The sequence below is a fragment of the Pelodiscus sinensis genome, chromosome 2 (genome assembly GCF_052426305.1).
Source record: "Pelodiscus sinensis isolate ZL-2025 chromosome 2, ASM5242630v1, whole genome shotgun sequence".
NCBI lineage: Eukaryota > Metazoa > Chordata > Testudines > Trionychidae > Pelodiscus > Pelodiscus sinensis.
In genome coordinates this window covers 51,084,518-51,105,365 of record NC_143053.1, presented here as the reverse complement: position 1 = coordinate 51,105,365, position 20,848 = coordinate 51,084,518, and the positions used below count along the sequence as shown (strand labels likewise).

Genomic DNA, 20,848 nt, shown 5'->3' with positions numbered 1-20,848 from the left:
GATACGTTCTGAAGGGCCATGAAAGTGAAGACTTATGTTTGATAGAGAAGGGGGGTAGAGGAGTAATGCAGATTCATTATGGAGGTCAAAGTGAAAGGCTAAGAAATTGATCTTAGCAGCAGCATTTTCAATGGCAGTATGCAGAGCAAGATTGTATCTGAAGCTAGAGATGTACAACCTTATATGCAGTTTGGCAAAACTGACATTGCTATAGAAACCTCTTTTTTTGTCTGTTTTCTCATTTGAAAAGGAGTAAATGGATTTGGTTCAAAACTTCCAAAATTGCCATCTTTGTTTTGAGACATAACTTAATTTGAGCCAAAAGGAATGTTTGTGAAAGCTGAGAATGAACTTGATATTTTTTCCTTAATTTCAGAGTTGACATATAGACGATATAATACTATATGAATTTAATATTTCCTGTTAATCCTGAATGCCAAAAGCTCATTAACTTTCTCAGGCTTTCAAGGTTGCTACAACTTTAGAATGTAGTATATTGTTGTTGATACATTTGCTTTTGGTAGAGGATGTTAGAGCTGGTGCAGCAAGAACATTCATTTAAACAATTCATTATATGAAGACAATTTTAAAAAGTAACTAATGGATTTTCTATTTAATTTGTAGTGTTAAATTCAGGAAGCATGTTTCTGCATGGCAGAGCCTGCCACCTAGGAGTGATGACTATGTGAGACTATCCTTGCAATTGAAGTGGCTAAATGAGTTGTTTTTTCAGTTGAAGGGCAGCTTCACAAGAGCTGATCATGCAGATTCCACTCAGTGTTCTTAGTTTATCTCCCCAGGCTCCAAATGATTCTGATATGACCTGGTTTCATTTACTGTGCAGAAATGCAGAACACTTCTTGAAGAGCAGTATGCTTTATATAGGTTCCTCAAGACACACTTTTTTTACAATGGGAGTTTAATAAACTAATTTAGGGTTAGTTTCATTTTAAAAATTATTGGGTCAGTTACTGAAAAAGTGAGCGATTTCCCTAAATAGAGCTCATTTTGCAGGTGGTTTGTATGATAGAATATTGGAGAACTCTTTCCATCTTTCTCTGTGCAAGGTATGGTCTATTTCCACTTGAGATTTCAGACGGTTGAGGTCATAGGACATAGTATTAACATGTGCATGCATGTGACGGATTTCATCTTCTTTCTCAGAAAGCTAGATAATTGAAAGGGAAAAAAAAGTTAGTATTGATTCTGTATCATATAGTCTCGGGCCTAGATAGAGATCTTGTCCTAAAACTTTACTCTAGTGTGGATGAAATTCCGTTTGCAACAGTACACAAACGGAACTGGTGTACATGTTACCAGTTCCTAAAAATCAACTCAGTAATCCATAACAATTAACCCTACTTGTCAAATTAGCAATAATCTTTTCTTTCAAGCTGCTGCAAAGCACATAACTGTAATGGATCCCTTACTTCTGTGTTACATCTTTATATAAAGAGGATATAGTGTAAACACAGGCCTGGGCAAAATACCTTCCATTGGCTTGCTCTGGCCAGCGGATGCAGTGGGGAACTTCAGGCAGACTGCCTGATTTCCCATCTCCTCCTCCGCATGCTGCTGAAGGAAGCTGATGCTGGGTTCTGTTTGAACAGCTATGAGCCTTCATGTGCTGCTCCCACCCCCAGCACAATCCCATTGGCCTGTTTCTGGCCAATGGGAGCTGCCTGTTGTCAACAGGAAGCTTGCAAAGCACTTGCCGCTACCCCCACACTTGTAGCTATTCAAAAACCACATGGTCCCTGTAGCCAGGGCAGGCAGGCAGTTGGTTTGAGAAGGCTGCTGGCTGGGAGTCAAGCAGATAAGTCTTTTTGTCTCCCTACCCCACATAATACCAACCCTCTGCCCCACCTCCTGCTCCATATCTTCTCCCAGATCCTGCACCCCAATCCCGTGTCTCAAGTCACAACCCAAACTCACTGCCTCCTCCTGCATCTCCGTCCCCTGCGCCAAGTCACAACCCCCTCTTGCCTAAGGTCACAACCCAAACCTCAGCACCCTAGTCCCCTAACTCTGGTCACAACTACCTCCTTCACCCAAACCCCACACCTTCTCCTGCATCCCACTTCCTTCCTACAAGATCCCTTCTGCACACTGCCTCCATCCCAGACCCCTCACTCCCTCCATTGATATGGAAGAGTGCAGCTCTTGACCACTTACCAAAATCTTGGCATGTCCCCCCCCCCCATCAAGAAATTATTGCCAACCCCTGGTGTAAAACAAATTTCTCTAAACTGTTCTGGGTAAAGATGATTACTCTCAGAAATACACAATGAAAGGTATCCATTTGCCCAGGTTCTTCCTAAATTTTTCTTTATTTTGAATGAGATGAAAGGGCAAGAAAACAATACCAAATGTGAAATCTAGAGCTTTGTGTGTCTGAACTGTATATCTTATTTAAGTGGAGTTTTTCTTGGATTTCTTGCACTTTCCTAAGCATCTCAAAGTTGGAGAGAGAATACTGGTCTGGTAATGGCAGTTACTGTTAATATGCCACATAGTGGTGCATGTTGTGATAGACTAACAGGTCTGCAACAATAAGGGCTGTTGTTCCATTTTATAAATCTGATTTTTGGCTTTGGTTAATGGCTTTGTTCAAACAAAGCAGGTGTCCTGTTATCACAAGGAACAACTAACCTTTTTTACATTTTTATGAACCGTGTTCAAAACATTTCAGGTACATCCCTGACCCATCACCCTTGCCAAGTTGAATGATCCTACTGCAAAGCATGAGGGTACTTGAGCGTCTTAACCTAATAATTGTTTTGCCCACGTTAATATTTTTACAGTAGTGTTTCCCCAACCTCATTATGAAAAGTATTTAGGCTGTTTTTGCTGAAAATTTCCCCCAAAGTTGAGCTTAAATAGATGTCATCAGGAGAAGTTCAGCCCACAACATTAATCTGGCAAAATTATAAGTGATTGAAAAGTGGGTCTTCTAGAAAGTCCCAGTCTATCTTGTAACTACAAGTGTTGCTACCTGCATTGCTTATCTGAAGCCATGTTCTAAATACTCCAAATTTACATCAGGGTAAATAAGAAATGTAGAGAGTGATGCCACTTGCATTGATGTAAGCATGGAAAAGAGAATTGTAGCTGTCTGTCACTAGGTATGGTTTTAAATGATCTCTTCATATTATTCTATAGTATTGTCATTATAAAGGAGGATGACTCAACTGTAAGGTACAAATTCTACCACTTGTTTTTTAAGAAGCAGTGAATTCATGTACCTGTTGATGTAACTGAGAAATGTGTTCTACCAAATGAGTTTTTTCTGTTCGCAGCTTTGAATTTTCCAGTTGAGCTCTTGACCATCTTCTTTCTAAATCTTGTAGCTGGCTCTGAAGTGACTGCCCGTTTAGATCTACAGATTTCCTTACTTGCTGGAGATGTAGTACCTATTGATGCAATGAATGGACAGATGGCATTTAAATTTCCAAAGGAAAATTTGACAAACTGATATGTCTTTCCTGTGGCTTCAGGTTGCTCAGCAATCTAATTTCTGTAGGTAGGTAATCCTAATATTTTGTATTCAGAATAATGTAATGGTTGACTATAATTCAAGAATTTAAATCTCATATAGTAGAAAGTCAACAGCCAGTGAAAATGCAAGACACCCACCCTTTTTTCCAAGGGATAGTTGTGAGAGTATCTGCAAAAATGAGAAGTCCCATGGCACCTTAGGGTGTGCCTACAGTGCAGGGCTTACTTTGAAATAAGCTACACAAATTGAGCGATGTCAATTGCATATCTTAATTTGAAATAGGGAGCATCTACAAAGCACTTATTTCAAAATAGAGCTTCTTCCAACTGCCTTTATTCCTCATACAATGAGGATTACAGGAGTCGGAGTAAGAAGTCCTCCAGCTTGACAGTATTTTGATGCTATATTTCAAAATAACTTCCTGCTGTGTAGATGTGCGGACTAAGTTATTTCAGAATAGCGCTAGTTCTTTCAAAGTAGTCTCTAAAGGGGTGTCTACACTGCAATACTAACAGATTTATTAGGGCATAAATTTTCATGGGTAAAACCCACTTCCACTCCAATTCATCTGATGAAGTTACAGAACACTATTCTATATAGTGTAAATGAGGCTAATCAAGTCAAGTCAGGGTAGAAGTGGCTCATTCTCAGCATTTGGTGTGGTGATGTGAATATCAAGAGGAGAAATTGCCTTCATAGTGCATTAATCAGTTAAGATCTTTATTCAGTCCTAAATTGATTATATTGAATTTGCAAATGAACTTCAGTTCAGCTTTCTCCGTTTGTAATTGGGTTTGAATTTTTTTAAATAAAAGGATGGCTACTTTCAAATGTCCAGGCTGTTCCCCTTCATTTTTTGCTATACTCTCGCCAAAAATTTCCCCCCAAAAAATAACATTTCTAGGTGTCCCAGGGAATTTTGTTTGTCTTGGAGTGTAAATGTCATGGGGTAACATTGATTTGTTTTTACAAGACTTAAAGATATTGTCTATACTCAACAAATAAGCTTCTTTTGTTAGTACTCCCATTTCTCCTCCCTCTATCTTGCATTGCCCAGTCACCATTGCATTATTTAGGTTTAAAAAAAATTATAAATTCAGCTATTTAAAGGTGATGGATAGACAACGGACTTGTCAGAAGTGAGAAATACTGCAAGCCTTATTAAATAACTTACCCACAAAAATTCAGTTTTGTATTATGTTGCTAGTGTGTGCGCTGTTTGTGAGTACATTTTTTTTTCACCCGGGGAGAACTTATACATTTTACTTTACCTGAAATTCAAAAAGGTTTTCAGAAGGACCATCCCAGAATTGTGCACAAGCGTCTTAACCAATTCATACACTCTTATGATTACATGTGCAAATAAAGATGTTTGCATGTACAGTGAGTTCTGACTTGTATCCAAATGCAGTAATTGAAGACAATCGCCAATAGATTTGTGCGGGCACAGTTCTGAAAATCAGCTCCATGATACTCAGACTGAGTCGATAGTAACAGAACTTATACTAATGAGTAGCACAATTGTATTTGCATAATCTAAAACTAGTCAAATAACTGAAGATTTGTACATATTTTTAACCTATATTGCTCTCAACTTAGACATCACTGATGATATTCATGAAAATATTTTAGTTCCTCATTTGTATTAAGACTATTATCATCACTTACAGCAAATGCTAGTGAATAGCTCGTGTGACAGTTTGGACTCACCTTTCAGAGGACAAGGTGCAAGTTGTTCATAAACTATTCACTGAATACCTTTGAGTGCTAAATTAATTCAGAGGTCAGAATGGTTAGTGAATTATTTGCAAACCAAAAAATCCCCTTGATGAAATTGTTGATTTGCATACTGTTTTGGAACAGCTCTTTCAAGCAGTCAGGCTATAATATGAATGTGTGTACTACGAAAAATACATTTTTGTAGTATAATTCCACTATCTTCATACGCTATAATGGCAAATGGAATTTTGTATTTTTTTTTTAACTTGAACAATTTCCTTTCATACCAAAGGATCTCTACGTATTTATAGAATGTGCATGTAGAATATCGATTTTGGAAGGCTAAGGGATTGAGTCACCTTGTTGGAATTGGAACTTTTGTGCACAGGAGTCTAGATATTTCAAATGTGAGCTCTATACAACTCCAGCATCCATTCCAATATTATACAAGAGCTATCTTAATGCAATATAAACCTAAACTGGCAACCTGTTACCAATCACATAGGTCAGGTTTTGATTTTTTAAGCTCTTTTTTTAAGCTCAGAAATTTTATTGAAAATATTAATCAGAAATCTAACAAGGGAGAAAATTTAATCTGTCACTTGAACTTCAGCTTTTTAAAGGTGTTGAGATACCATGGGATGAATATTGTATTTAGTGTGATGAATTTGAGAAACTCAAACCAATATGCAATACCTGTTCTTGTGCAGCAAGAGCTTTCTGTCTTTCATCCTGCAGTAGTCTCTTCAGGTAAGTGAGCTCCATCTCAAGTTGTCGTTCTTCTTCCTTTTCACAGGCTAGCTCAGAAATCCTCCTTGTATGGCAGCTGCTTTCCTTCTCTCTCAGCTGCCTCTCCTGTAGGAAATCATGCATTAAAGCCTTATGCCTAGTTTAACTCTGACTTGAGCAGAAGTTAGAACTTACACTCACAAAATCCCCTCTTACAGATGTGCTTGTAGATAGTGCTTGAGAACTTCATGTAAATGTTTTGCACGTACACCAATGGAGGACACCTATGGAGAGGATGAGCTTTTTACATTCAACATGGTAAGAGTAACATTAACTAATGTTAATCACATTTTGAGGCACAGCTGAATCTTGAAAGGGGCCAAATGTAGGCCTGACATAAGTTACTGGCCTTATTCCTTAACGAGCATGATTGGGAAGATGAATGGAAGATTTATGTCATAAATAGGGACTTGACAAGCAGTATGCTGGAGTCAGGATGTCTGTGCTAGCTAAGATAAGCCAATGCTTGGAACAATGCATAAGATAAACCTGCAATGTAAAGATCAGAGTTACCATGAACAGAGCATGCTATAGAGGGATTGGTTCCTACAAAGTAACCAAGCCAGTTTGCTGTACATCAAATTACAGTAGCTGAGTGAGGAAATAGGGAGTTTTTGGGAAGCTAAGTGGAGAGGTCTTGGAGGCAATATCAGTGTAGTAGGTGCCATGACTAAGATTCATCTGTCTGGAGCAGGTAACATACAATTGATTATATGCATAGGTAGTTTTATCATGAGCAATGGTGTTTGGGTGGGTTGAAATTTTGAGGTGGTTTCCAGGGCACTGGAGGAGCGGGTTAGAGCTAAAGAAGGAGAATCCTATGGACTTCTGTAGGGAAGTGATAATGGGAGTCTAGAACTGGATGGAAAAGGAACTCCAGCAAATAGTATTAGACAAAGAATGCAAGAGTAACACCTAAAAATCATACTCTCAACTAAACAGAAATTCAAGGGAATAGAGCAGTGGTTCTCAAACTTTTGAAAGGTTTGTGGACCACCAGCCAACCACCTAAGATGACAAAATGGGTGCAAGAGGAGAGGGTGGGGATGTGAGGTGTGGGAGGGAGGATAAAGGCTGAGGGCTTGGGCAGGAGGGAGGGGTGCAGGAGTGAGTTGGGTGGGATGGGAGTGTGTGAAGGGGATGGTGTAGAGGTCTAGGCATGATGGGGATGGGGGTATGCGAACCTGGCTCTATGTCCCTGCTCGCCACTACCAGGCACTGTTCTCCATTGCTACCATTGGCTGGGATTCTGGCCAGTAGGAGCAGTGGGAAAAGCCTCCAGGTGAGTGGTTTCCTGTGCTGCAGTTCCCCCAGCTGGGGATAGGGGGAGTAGAAGTGAGTGGAGCCACTTCCTGCCCCTACAAGCTGGAGCTAGCCCATGAGGCCCAGGGCTCCCCCACTCCTCAACAGTGGGAAGACCACACTGGCACTCGAAACTCAAGGAGGGGGGAGGGTGCGAGACTGGCACGCTGGCACCCTCAGCCCCAACTGCAAGACAGTCATACCACATTTGAGAACCACTGGAATAGAGGGAGTACTGGGAATACCTATATAACAGAATGCTTACCAGAGCACAGAAAAGGTCTGAGTGCCACTGAAATTTTAAAGACTAAGACCTATCGGTGACAAGGGAAAGCACTAATTGCAGGTAGAGAGTGAGTGTAAAAAGCACATTGAGAGCGCTGTGGAGAGAAGTCTGCTGAGAAATGTCACACTAGCGATAGGTCTGCACTACAGCTTTTTCAATTTTTTGGGAGAGGCTTTTCCGAAATTTAGCCCGTCTACACTGGGCCAAATTTTGGAAAATCCCCCTCTTTTGGAAGATCTCTTCTTTTTCATGGAGTGAGAGAGACCGGACTTCCGAAATAGCACGTTTGCACTTCCGCAAAAAAAAGCAGTTGGCTTGACTGGGAAGGTGAATGGAAGGTTCTTCTTCGAGTAGTGTCCCCGTGGGTGCTCCACTCTAGGTGAAGGGTCGCCCTGAGCCGCAGATCGGAGCTTTTCAAAGCAGTTTTCCCCCTGTTGAGCCACGCATGCCCAGAGGGCGTCTCGAGCCCTTCCCGCCCTCTGCAGCGCGCGGCTCAACCCCCTCCCTTTCAGTTCCTCTTTAACCGCCCTCGTCAGCGGACGGAGCGAGCAGGAGCTCCCTCACAGTCCCTCAGACTGTATTTTCTATTAGTTAGGTTACATAGTTTTTTCCCCTGTTACTCCAAGTTAGTTTCCCTTATTTTTCTCTTTGAAATAATAACAACAAAATATTTTTTTATAAGAAGAACGAAACTGACAACAAAATCCCCCCTCGGGGACTAAAACTCCCTTCAGACCGGAGCCCCGGGTGAACCGGAGCTCTCTCTCTCCTGGCTCCTCAGCCAGAGAAAAACACATAAACCATATGAAAGGAAAAGAAACGAAATACCAACATTTTAAAGAAACAAGCAGCAAGATATGTCTGCCTCCTCAGGCTTTAAAAAATGCGACCAGTGCCGCGAGCCTATGCCGGCTTCTGACGGCCATACGAAATGTATCCGCTGCTTGGGGGAAGCTCACTCGCCCCGCAGCTGCACACACTGTGCTTCCCTCACGGCGAGAGCTAGAAAAGATAGAGAGCTCCGCCTGAGGATGATTTTATTTGATAAGACTCTGCAGCCTTCAGAGCAGGGGGAACTGCAGCACGAAACTCCCCTGCCAACGAAACTTACAAGGCAGAGAGCCTCACCATCTCGCTCTCTCCCGCCTTCTTCCTCTCCCAAAACCCAGGGAGAGGGGCAAAGAAACCCGGGGACCCCTGCTAATAAGGCAGAGGGAAAATCCTCCCGGTCTACATCAGCGCCGGTGCGCGCTGCTTCTGAGCCCTCCCGGGAACGCACTGGGAAACCCGGGCGAAAAGAAAAGCCGCCGCCGCTTCAAACCGCGGCGCCGCTGCAAGCCCCGGCACCGCGAAAAACCCCGGTGCCGCTTAAAGGAACGGCACCGCTAAAACAACCCGCACCGCAACATAGCATGTCTAATACACAGCCCGCCACAAACCAGAGCTCGGCACCGGCACCGGCACCGGCAACAGACAATGAGAGGCTTCTTCGAGAGTCTGCTGCAGAGCTCTCTAAGACTCCGTCTGACTCTCACAGCAGGCAACAGCAGCCCTGCCCCCCTCCCATTGACTGCTCACCAGGGACATCCCTTGCAAGGCATTCCCCTGCCAGATCTGTGTCCCCAGTGTCCTTTCATGGCGCTCCCTTTCTAGAGGATGACCGCCATACGACATATTCTTCGCGACAGACGTCGCCAAGGGGGTCTCGTTCCTATTATCAGAGGGCTGGACCGCAACAAAACCCATGGCACCCCTACTGGTCTTACCCGCCCCCACCTTATCCACCCCAATGGGGGCCCTGGGACCAATGGGACCCGTACAGACGCCGGTCCTCAGTCCACTCCACACCATCTCGGAGAGGTCTGCCTCATCCACAGCCCCTACCCCCTGCATCACACACAGAGCAGGAAGAGGAGGAGGAGCGCTTTTCGGATAATGAATCCGACATTCAATCTATAAACGTCACTCACCCAGATGACCTGACTGCCCAACAGGACGATGCAGTGATACCATCAGATACCGTAGCGATGGATGACCTTAAACAGTTCCAGGAGCTATTTAAGCGAGTAGCAACAAGTCAGCATGTCTCCCTACAAGAAGTACAAAAGAAACAACATCACTTATTAAAGAACCTGCATCCTACGCTGCATAGTAAAATTGCCCTGCCGATTGATGAGGCAATCATGGAAACATCTGAAGATCTGTGGAAGACACCAGCATCCATCCAACCGACTAACAAAAAGATTGATAGGAAATATTTTGTTCCACCGAAAGACAATGACTTCCTCTTTACGCATCCACAAGCAAACTCCTTAGTGGTTGAATCTGCACAGCAAAGAGCGAAGATACCGCAATACAAGAATGGCAGCACCGACAAAGAACATAGAAAGCTAGACTTCTTTGGAAAGAAAATATATTCCTCTTCTACGCTTCAACTAAGAATATCAAATTATTCTGCCCTCTTAGCGAATCACGACTTTGATAATTATTCGAAGCTCGGAGAACTGATACCACATCTCCCTGAGTCCAAAAGAGCCATCTTGAAAGCAATAGTCCACGAAGGCCACACCATCGCTCGCACTGCCCTCCAGACGGCAATGGATGTTGCTGACACAGCAGCTAGAGCTACAGCCACTGCGATAGTCATGCGCAGAACTTCCTGGCTACAATCATCTGGAGTTCCCCGAGAACTTCAGCCAAAAGTAGAAGACTTGCCATTTGATAAACAAAAATTATTTGCAGCCTCTACAGATGAAATGCTACATAATAGTAAGAACTCGAAAACCACACTTCGCACACTAGGCATGTATACACCGCCCTTCAAACGCAGGCGATACACCCCATATAATACGTACAATCGTTATAGATATGGGCAATACAACCGGCCACAGAGACCCTATGAGGACACTAGGCCAAGGCAACGACCTCAGAGAAGACGACCTAATCAAGGTCGCCCACCAACTACCCAGTCCTCCAAACAGCAAATTTGAAGTCGTGGTCGAGGGTCTGCACTACCTCCCTCACGATCTAGCAATAACACAACATGGCTGCCTATTTACCCACCGTTTGCGGCCGTTCCTCCCACAATGGGAATCCATAACATCGGACCGCTGGGTTCTAGAAATAATTCGAGTAGGATACACTATCCCATTTACCACTACCCCACCTACCCTTCCCCCTACCCCGTCCCTTTTCAGGGACCCCTCTCACGGCACTCTACTAAAACAAGAGATCGACCGCCTCCTTTCTATCGGAGCCATAGAAAAAGTACCAGTAGAGTTCCACGGGAAAGGGTTTTACTCGAACTATTTCTTGATCGAGAAAAAAACGGGAGGCTGGAGGCCAATATTAGACCTCCGCAAACTGAACAGGTTTCTCAAGAAACAACGCTTCAAAATGGTCACACTTACAACAATCATTCCTGCGCTAGATCAAGGGGACTGGTTCGCAGCCCTCGACCTACAAGATGCGTATTTCCATATAACTATCCATCCCGCCCACAGACGCTATCTACGCTTTACTCTCGGCCAGGATCATTTCCAATACAATGTCCTCCCCTTCGGCCTCTCGTCAGCTCCAAGGGTATTTTCAAAGGTACTAGCAGTCGTCGCTGCATACCTCAGACGCCACAATGTCATCATATTCCCCTACCTAGACGACTGCCTTTTGAAGGGCTCAACACAGGACGAAACTGCCTCCATGATAAGTATGACCACATCACTCCTCAATCGTCTAGGCCTTCTACTCAACGAAAGCAAATCAACACTGCACCCAGTTCAAAATATAGAATTCATTGGGGCGCGCCTGGACTCAATTACAGCCCGAGCATACCTACCTCGGCAACGTTTCATAACGATACAAGAAATTATAAGTGTAATGCTTACAACTCCTACCACTACAGCTCTTACTTGCCTCCAACTAATGGGCCACATGGCTTCCACCACCTACGTTGTCCACCATGCTCGTCTGCATTTCCGATGCTTCCAACTCTGGATAGCAAGTGTATACATACCGTCACGACACTCCCTCAACAAGACGGTGACTATTCCACCAAACGTCCTTGCTTCCTTACGGTGGTGGACGATACCGAACAACCTTCTCACAGGTGTTCCATTCCAACAGAGCGAACCCACTGTACAGATTACTACAGATGCTTCCCTCCTTGGCTGGGGAGCACATATGAACGACCAAGCCGTTCAGGGAAGGTGGTCCCCATCCGAGGCACGACTACACATCAATCTCCTCGAACTGCGAGCAGTAAGGAATGCCTGCGCACACTTCGCCCCCGACATTGCCAATCAGACGGTCCGCATTCTAACGGACAACATCTGCACGATGTTCTATATAAACAAGCAAGGCGGAGCCCGCTCCCGCTCCCTCTGTGCAGAGGCTATCCGCCTGTGGAACTCATGCATCCGCAAACAGATCACCCTGGTAGCATCCTACCTGCCCGGGGTGAACAACACCAGAGCAGATTCACTCAGTCGCAACTTCACCTCAGATCACGAGTGGGAGTTACACACGGAGGTCGCAAACTCAATCTTCAACCATTGGGGATGGCCATCCATAGACCTTTTTGCATCTACCCAGAATGCCAAATGCCCCCAATTCTGCTCACGCGCAGGTCTTGGCAAACATTCCCTAGGGGATGCCTTTCTAATCAAATGGACAGCCCCCCTTCACTATGCCTTCCCCCCCATACCGTTAATCCCGAAAACCTTACGCAAGATCTGCAGAGACGGAGCCCTAGTCATCCTGATAGCCCCGTCGTGGGCCCGCCAAACTTGGTACCCGTACCTGTACAGGCTAGCAGTTCACCCTCCTTACCCGCTACCTCACCGGGCAGACCTAATATCTCAGAACAATGGAGCGATACTGCATCCACAGCTCCACACCCTACACCTCCAGGCTTGGCTACTCTCTGGTTCTCGGAGATAGAAAATCACTGTTCCCAACAAGTGAAAGATATCCTCCTCCACAGTAGGAGACAGTCCACTCGAAAAACTTACCTACAGAAATGGACTCGATTTTCCCTCTGGTGCCAGCGAACCAGGATAGAACCCCGTGATGCACCATTACATATGATTTTGGACTACATTCTAGACCTTAAAATATCAGGACTCTCAATTTCTTCTTTAAGAGTACATCTTTCTGCAATAACAGCGTTCCATACTTCCATTGATGGATTCTCCATATTTGCCCATCCTATCACTAAAAGATTCCTTAAAGGGCTCCACAACGTATACCCACCCCATAAGGCACCACCCCCCTTATGGGACCTAAATCTTGTTCTCCACCAACTTACTGGACCTCCTTTCGAGCCTCTGGCTACAGTACCACTCCCATTTCTCTTTATGAAAGTCTGTTTCTTATTGGCTATCACGTCTGTTAGACGGGTGAGTGAAATTGGGGCATTAATGGCAGTACCCCCCTACACAGTTTTTACGAAGGATAGGGTCATACTTAGACCTCATCCAACATTTCTGCCAAAGGTCTGTACAGAATTCCATGTAAATGAACCTATCGTACTACCTACCTTTTTTCCGAAACCGCATGCATCACAGAAGGACGCCACTCTGCATACCCTGGACATTCGGAGGGCTCTTGCCTTCTTCCTGGAAAGAACAAAACCATTTCGTAAATCCGAAAGACTTTTTATATCAATCGCTGAGCGTTCTAAGGGAACACCCCTGTCATCACAACGAATCTCAAAATGGATCTCCACATGCATAGTCAAATGTCATACTTTGGGCAATAAACCACTACCGTGCCCCCCAAGAGCGCATTCCACTCGAGCCACGGCCGCTTCTACAGCCTTTTTGAACAATGTCCCCTTAAGGGATATTTACCGAGCAGCAACGTGGTCTTCAGATCACACGTTTGCCAGACATTATGCAATCCTACCGCAACTTACACAGGACTCAGCAGTAGCAACAGCGGTGCTCTCTACCACCGCTAAACATTGACTCCGGCTCCCTCCAGCCATATATTGAACACTGCTTTGTAGTCACCTAGAGTGGAGCACCCACGGGGACACTACTCGAAGAAGAAAAGGGAGTTACTCACCTCGTGCAGTAACGAGTGTTCTTCGAGATGTGTGTCCCCGTGGGTGCTCCACGACCCTCCCTTCCTCCCCTCTGCACGGAGTCTAAACTACTCGGGCGGAGACGAGGAACTGAAAGGGAGGGGGTTGAGCCGCGCGCTGCAGAGGGCGGGAAGGGCTCGAGACGCCCTCTGGGCATGCGTGGCTCAACAGGGGGAAAACTGCTTTGAAAAGCTCCGATCTGCGGCTCAGGGCGACCCTTCACCTAGAGTGGAGCACCCACGGGGACACACATCTCGAAGAACACTCGTTACTGCACGAGGTGAGTAACTCCCTTTTACATAATAAATAGGAACTTATAACAAGGCATGTGCTGGAGTCAGGATGTCTGTGCTAGTCAAGATAAGGAAGAACCACCCTGGTGCTAGGGACAATGGACAAGTAAAACCTTGAAATGTGAAGACCAGCTAATACACGAACAGTGCACAATTGAGCGTGCTATACATAGATTGGTTCCTACAAAGTAACCAAACCAATCCCAAAATGCGATGCAGTTTAATGTGTAAATGTCAGTAAAGCAAGAGGTTTTCTGAGTAACTTTTCATATGTGGTATGCTGCATACCCAGGTCCTGCTCTTGAGTCTGATAAACTCTGTAGCTTTGCTCTGTGCCACATAAAGATACTAGAATAAGGGAATCTGGAGTTGAACTGAGTTTTGGGAACCTTAGTGGAAAGTGGTCTTGGAGGGAATCTCAACACACCAGTTCCAAATGAGGCTGCTATGCAATCTTTACTACTACTGAGCATAGTACAGCATAGCCACTCCAGAGACGAGTGTTAGATTTACTGGTTCCAGCTGATTATACATTTTGTGTTTTTTTTTTTTTTAAAGAGATTTTTAAAAACCCACACTTTTTAAAAACAGTTTTTACCCTCTCAGGTTAGCCATTTTTTGCTACTCGCTGTTCAACAGCCTTATTCTTTTTAGCATATGTGCAGTGCGTGTGCCTCAGGTGGAAATGGATCATTAATTTGGTTCACTAGTTGGATCATTAGCTTCCCTGGCTTGAGCTGGGTCTTGATAGGAAGGGCAATGTGAACTATGATGTATGCCCCCATAGCCTGATTTAAAACAAACCTTAAAACCCAACTTACTCTATCTAGGTGTCTGGTGGCTTCCAGAACTTGAGACTGTAAGAGACCATTTTCTTTTGTCAGATATCCACAATCTTCTGCCATCTTGTAGCGTAGATATTTATCCTCATCAGCAGAAAGTTCTTTTTCTTTGAGCTGCTGTTTTAGTTTTTCAGTTTCTTCACTAAACAAAAATACTTCCAATGTTAGCACTAAATTCAATATTGCTGATGTTTTATAAGAAGCAATGTTACTTTACTAGTTTTACTGACTTCAAAGTCCGATCTAAACTGCAGTTATCTCCTCTTCTGTGGGAAAGTATATGCAGTTCAAAGTCTATTACAGAAGTTGTAGTCCTACAAGTCCAGAAAAACTAACTTGTGCCTCTTGAGTTGGCTTGATGTTTTGGTAACGTTTGTAAGAAGACCAGCTTGTTTTTCTAATCCATTTATACTGATTACTGCACTATCCAGTCTCTCTTGTGCTGCTGTTCTCAGGCATACACAGTCCAATTCTGAGCTTTAATGGCTCACAAGATTAGGTGTAAGAACCTTTTACTTTCTTAATATGAACCAGTCTTAATTCCTTGTCACCAAAGCATCTTGGTGCTGTACACCAGAATAAGTGACACCAACCCATTCTTAATCTGATTCACTCACTGCAAAAAATCCAACACATGAGGACACAGTAGAGAAAAGTGAGCCTCCCACCTCCCTCTGTATAATCCCTCAATCTTCCCAGGATTAAGGACAATATAGAGGGCCTCAATTCTCTGGAACTGGCCACTGTAGACCTGGCATAACCTCAGCCCCATAAATTTGATAGTTATTCTCTACATCAGTGGTCCCCAACCTTTTTAAGTGTGAGATCACTTTTTGAATTTAAGTGCAATCCAGGATTTACCTGAAACCCAAACATTCTTGCCCCCCTCCTTCCCATCCCTTCTGAGGCTCCACCCAGCTCACTCTCTCCTTCATTCCCACTCACTTTAATCAGGCTGGGAGCAGGGGCTTGGGGTGTAGGAGGGGCTCAGGACTAGGGCCGGGGTTTGGCATGTGGGCTCCAGCTGGGCACTGCTTACCACAGGTGACTTTTGGGTGTTGGTGTAGTGGAGCTAAAGCAGGCTCACCCCTACCCTGGCCCTGCACCACTCCCAAAAACAGCCGGAAAACTCTCTCCATCCCTAACCCTCTGTGCTCTGGGGAGATGTGATACAGGGTCGAGGGAGGGGCACCCTGACATTAGCACCCCCTCCACTTCCTCCTGTGCCCTGCACAGCAAGCAGGAGGCTCCCAGGGGTGAGGGTCACCTCCAAGGCAGAGGGCAGGAGCAGCACGGCAGAGCTGAAAAGGGCAGATGAAGTGCCAACAGTTGATAGTCTCCTGGCCAAACCTGTCAGGATCACCTGTCAAAGGTTCCAAGATCTACCAGTAGATCCCGATCTACTGATTGGTGATCACTGCTCTACATGATGAAAGCTTAGCTCTTAGCACTACAATTTGCAACTCCTCAATGTAAAGAATAGGCAAAACTATGAACTTTCCTCATACTTCTATGAAGTCAGTGTGGAGAAGCTTAAATTGTTCTGTCTGATACTATACCTGGATAAACATTTCTTGAACACCAAATTCACTTTTTAGATTCCCCAAATAAATGTAAATGGCTCTCTGCATGTGCCATGATGTCAGTTTTGCTATCAAGGATCCTGTTGCCACTGGAAATTGCAGATGCTCAGCACTTCCAAACAATGCATGCGCGCTCTCTCTTTCCTCCCCCTTCACTAGCTATTGAAATAAGTCAATCGCCGGCTCTGCATATGTTCTTACCCAAGTTCTTTAGCAATATGCTGGTGTACAGCCTTGGAGCTAGTAAGGTATTTCTCCTCCAGCTGGTGAAGCAACGCCTGCACTCTTACACATTCTGATCTATTTTCCACAAGCTTTGCTTCCATATCCTGGTGTTGCTGCATCTGTTGGAGGAGCTGAACACAACAATGCAGAGATTAAAGATATAGTGAGCATATAAAAATACCTCTTCCAATTTAAAAAATTTAGAAAAAAAATTTAAAATCTAATATTGGAAGCACAGGTGGTATTTCTGGGAAACAAAGGGTGCTCTGAATAGTTCTGTTAGCACCTGTTTTAAGTATTCTGTAAGCCACAGGTTCTTATCTTTGGGTCACAGACAGGTCTGGTGGTGAGTCGCCCTTTTCTTTTAATCATTAAATGGAAGAGGGTCACAAACACTTGCACACTAACATGAGGGTCATGAGATGGTAAAGGCTGAGGACCACTGCTCTAGAATTCTATAGACAATTTTCATTTCTTCAGTGGGGATAATACTTCATAAGGTATTGTGAGGTTTGTGTTCATCAAAGTACTTTGATTGCCATGGAAAAGCATGCTAAATCCAAATGTGTTACTGCCTGTGTGAGAAGTGATAAAGATAGGGTTCCAAATGCCCTACAGTAGTGGGGCCTCTGGTCAGAAAGGGCTCAGACTACCAGGGATTGTGATGCGATTGTGAATGTTTATTCTCCTTTGCTGTGTGCTGACCAAGAGCTCTCTCTCATAGGTGAGCAGCTTGGAGAACCAGGATATACCCTCTTTATCTTAGTATTGGGATACAGTGCAGATTAGGTTTCTCCTTTTTTTTCTTTTCTTTCTGTTCTACAAAAGACTCCAGTGGACGTTTTAAGAGGTCTAAGGAATCTGGGCATCCAAATCCCACTATCAATGGGAGTTGGGTACCTAGCTTTCTTGTATCCTTTCAAAATCCTGAGCTCCTCCTCAGACTACATGGGCTAATTTTTGAAACTTCCTAGTGGCCATTGCGTTTCTTTACAACAGAACTCTTGTTTGTACAAAAGAACTGTTTGGGAGATGTGAGAAAAGAAGCCGTCTCTAAGTCTTAGGTAGAGCTGGACAAAAATGTTTTTCAAAATGATTTTGTGAATAATTTGAGATTTAACAGCAAAAAATGGAAAACATTGAAAGTCAAAATATTTCCATTTCCAATTTAGCCATTAAAACAAAACATATTAAAAAATGACCAAATTGGGAAGCAAGAGGGATTCACTTAAAGTTGACCTGAAATGTCTGGTTGATTCAAAGCCAAACCGTTCAAGTAGATGCAGCCACGTACTCAACTTAGGTGTATTGCATGCCCAATGTATCAGAACTGAAGAAATTTGTCTATCCCTATCTCTGAGGGGGGGAGGTGTGTCGTTCTGGCATGTAGAAGCTAGGCCGGGACACCATTGTTGGCTTTAAATCTGCTGCCTATTTTATTTGATAACCCCCTAGTTCTTGTGTTATGGGGAAGAGTAAATAACATTTCCTTATCTACTCTCTCTACAGCAATCATGCTTTTATAGACCTTAATCATATCTCCTCCCACCCCACTGGTCTCTCATCCAAGCTGAAAAGTCTCAGTTCCATACTCCTAATTATTTTTGTTGCCTTTTTCTGAACCTTATAGTAGACCGTTTCACTGGGTGAAGCCCTCACTGGAGTCGAAATACTGCCCTTTGTGTGGGGGAGTGATCCCTACCAGGAGTCCTTTCTGTGTGGTGCTTGCTTTGTCTAGTGGGGCCCATGTCAAGATGTGATGTGTAGATCCGGAAATGGACTCATGGTTTGGGATGTTTTCCTGAAACTGCATTTACTTGAACAGGCCTTGCATTCTGCTTTGGTATCAAGGTGCTAATCAGGTCAGAGGTTATCCTCAAGCTCTGAGCACTGCCACTTCATGTTCTGGAGCAGGTGCCTTTCTGAAGAAATGGAAGAGCCATTTCCAATTGATTGTGCCATGGAAAAAGTCACAAGACCAATCAACTGCTCCAGGTCTTGTGGCAACTCTTTTGCCTCTCCCAGCAAACACATGGACTGGCACCACACCTCAGTGTGACCCTTCTAGAGGCTATGGAAGGAAGGCCAGTAATGAGATCAGTGTGGGGAGGACCTTGGTACCAAGAACCTTAGCACTACTGCATTCAATGCCACAAATGTCTGTGGCAGCTTCCCCACCCTCGATGTTGATACTGTTGGACACTCCAGTACCATCTCTATACTTTTGGACTGACGCCACTTACAGCACTGGCATGCTCAGTATGAAGGGACTGCTTCCATCAGCAGTGTCACTTCCTGCCTCATTCTGGTCGTCAAATGGAGTCGGATTGTCTGCTCACTCCTCCTTCCGGTCTTGCTTCACCCTTGTCTCCTGGATTCCAAGCCGCCTCTGGGTCTAATTGGGATCATCATCCTCTGGCTCTCCATAACCCAGCCAGCAGGAAGGACCTCTGAGGGACTGTTAAGAGCACGATTGGTGCACATGGTGAGGTTGGGACAGAGGTCCCTGACCTGGCTGTCACTGGCCACCAATGCCTTATCTGTGTCAGTGGCCTCCATGGGACTTTCCTTAGTGTCTGCTCTTCATCTCGTTCTTTCAGACATGGCCAACTCTCTCACTTAAGAGTGACAATTGATACAACATCTTCCCAGGTAGCAGTAGTTCTCTCTGCAGAGCCTCCTGTGTCCATCAGGACTGGAACAAGATCCAGCTTCGGCTCAATTCAGGGACTCATCTTTGTCCTCAGGTGATGCTGTACTGCCAGGCTCGTTCTCTTCTTTGGTCCTGGAGGATTCTAAGGTGCACGAAGATGTTTCATGGCATGTAGCTGCTTCCTGTAGTATGCAAGCAGAGCTCTTGCACAATAACACCCACAAATTAGGGGATGTTTTACAGCCATTTTCCCTAGTAGATTACCCTCCTGATCAAAAATGTTCTCCTTGAACTGGCTAAGGCACCCTGGAGCATAGTATCTTCCGTACTGCCTACAGCTAACTGCATGTGTAACCACCAACAGGCAGAACTGAACTTGGGAACTCTGGCGCTTAGGTCATCAGCCTCTACTGCTTGAGCTATAAAGCCAGCTAACTGTCAGCTAAAGCTGTAGAGCTCACTCATTCGTACCTTTCTCTATAAGTGGGCTAAGTGCCACTACATGGGACAGTGAACCACAAGGTGTGTGTGATACACACAGAAAAGCACTGTTCGATTCTGTTCAGGGGGTTTTTACTCCATGTCATCCCAAAATCTGTAGCTCTAACTGCAGCCAACGACAGAGCTTGTCAGGACAGATTTAAATCCGTCTGCAGCGATAGACACTCTAAACAATTGGCCCTAATGGCTGGAAGATTTCCACCTCTTCCTTACAGATGTTAATTACTAACTACAAAGCCTTAGTTGTCTATTTAACAGCTATTGGACAACTATCTTGGAGTTCGCAGTCCAGCTGCCCAGGGCCTGGCAGAAGGGATTTCAGGCATTTGTCACTGAGGTCTGCTTGGTAGCTAAGATGTCCTTGCAGTCTGCTTGATGTCGCAGACACCTTGACCAGGGTAGTAGTCACCATGAGGAAGGCTTCCTATTTTCAGAATTAGGGTACTGCCCCTGGTGTCCAGCAAGCCTTCAGTGGCCAAATGCTGTTCTTGGACAAGACGCTGCACTCCTTCAGGCTTCAGGGCTACTGTGTGGTGGGTCCACACTAGCATCAAGCACAAGTATTACATTTTGCCAGCCTTTCCCTCCTCTCAGGCAATGCAACTACCCCAGAAAGCAAGAGATCCCATAGGAAAAAGCAGTTGTCTGTGGTTCAGCCAGTCAACACTCCCTCTCCCCCAATGCCCTCCAAGCACTGTTTTCATTCTTTGTCTAGAGCACTGTTCAAGTAATTGCTCCTCCCTTCCCATCGACTTCTTTGTATCTCCTAAAGGCGAAACTGAAAAGCACTGATGGAGTTCTGTGCTCTTTATGGCAGAAACAAAATTACACCAGAATTTAATTTATATAGGTAGATATCAGTGGACTTCAGTAAGGCTGCATGTACTTACAGCAAAACTAAATTTGGTAAAAGAGCTCATTTTTAATCTTCCATTTCCTGTTTTCATCTGCTTGCTGGGATTTGGCACTGAGAGGATTATGTTCCCAGATTCATACGTCTCCCTATATACTCAGACAACAAGTGGACCCATCTGTATGTATGGGGGTGGATTGTTAGACTTTTGTGCATCT

At 44.5% G+C, this 20,848-nt stretch overlaps 1 protein-coding gene across 2 annotated transcripts in view; it reads right to left on the bottom strand.

The window, feature by feature from the left end:
• Positions 1-479: 479 nt before the first annotated feature.
• The window catches only part of LOC102445697 (uncharacterized), a 47,042-nt gene continuing 26,673 nt past the window's right edge, over positions 480-20,848 (bottom strand). For both annotated transcript variants that reach the window (XM_006135275.5, XM_025190841.3), the window contains 5 exons: positions 16,600-16,754; positions 14,795-14,957; positions 5,915-6,073; positions 3,246-3,413; positions 480-1,168 (listed from right to left, as the gene is read on the bottom strand). In XM_006135275.5, coding sequence (XP_006135337.4) covers positions 1,004-1,168; positions 3,246-3,413; positions 5,915-6,073; positions 14,795-14,957; positions 16,600-16,754 — 810 coding nt within the window. In that variant the 3' untranslated portion in view covers positions 480-1,003. The remainder of the gene's footprint in view (positions 1,169-3,245; positions 3,414-5,914; positions 6,074-14,794; positions 14,958-16,599; positions 16,755-20,848) is intronic.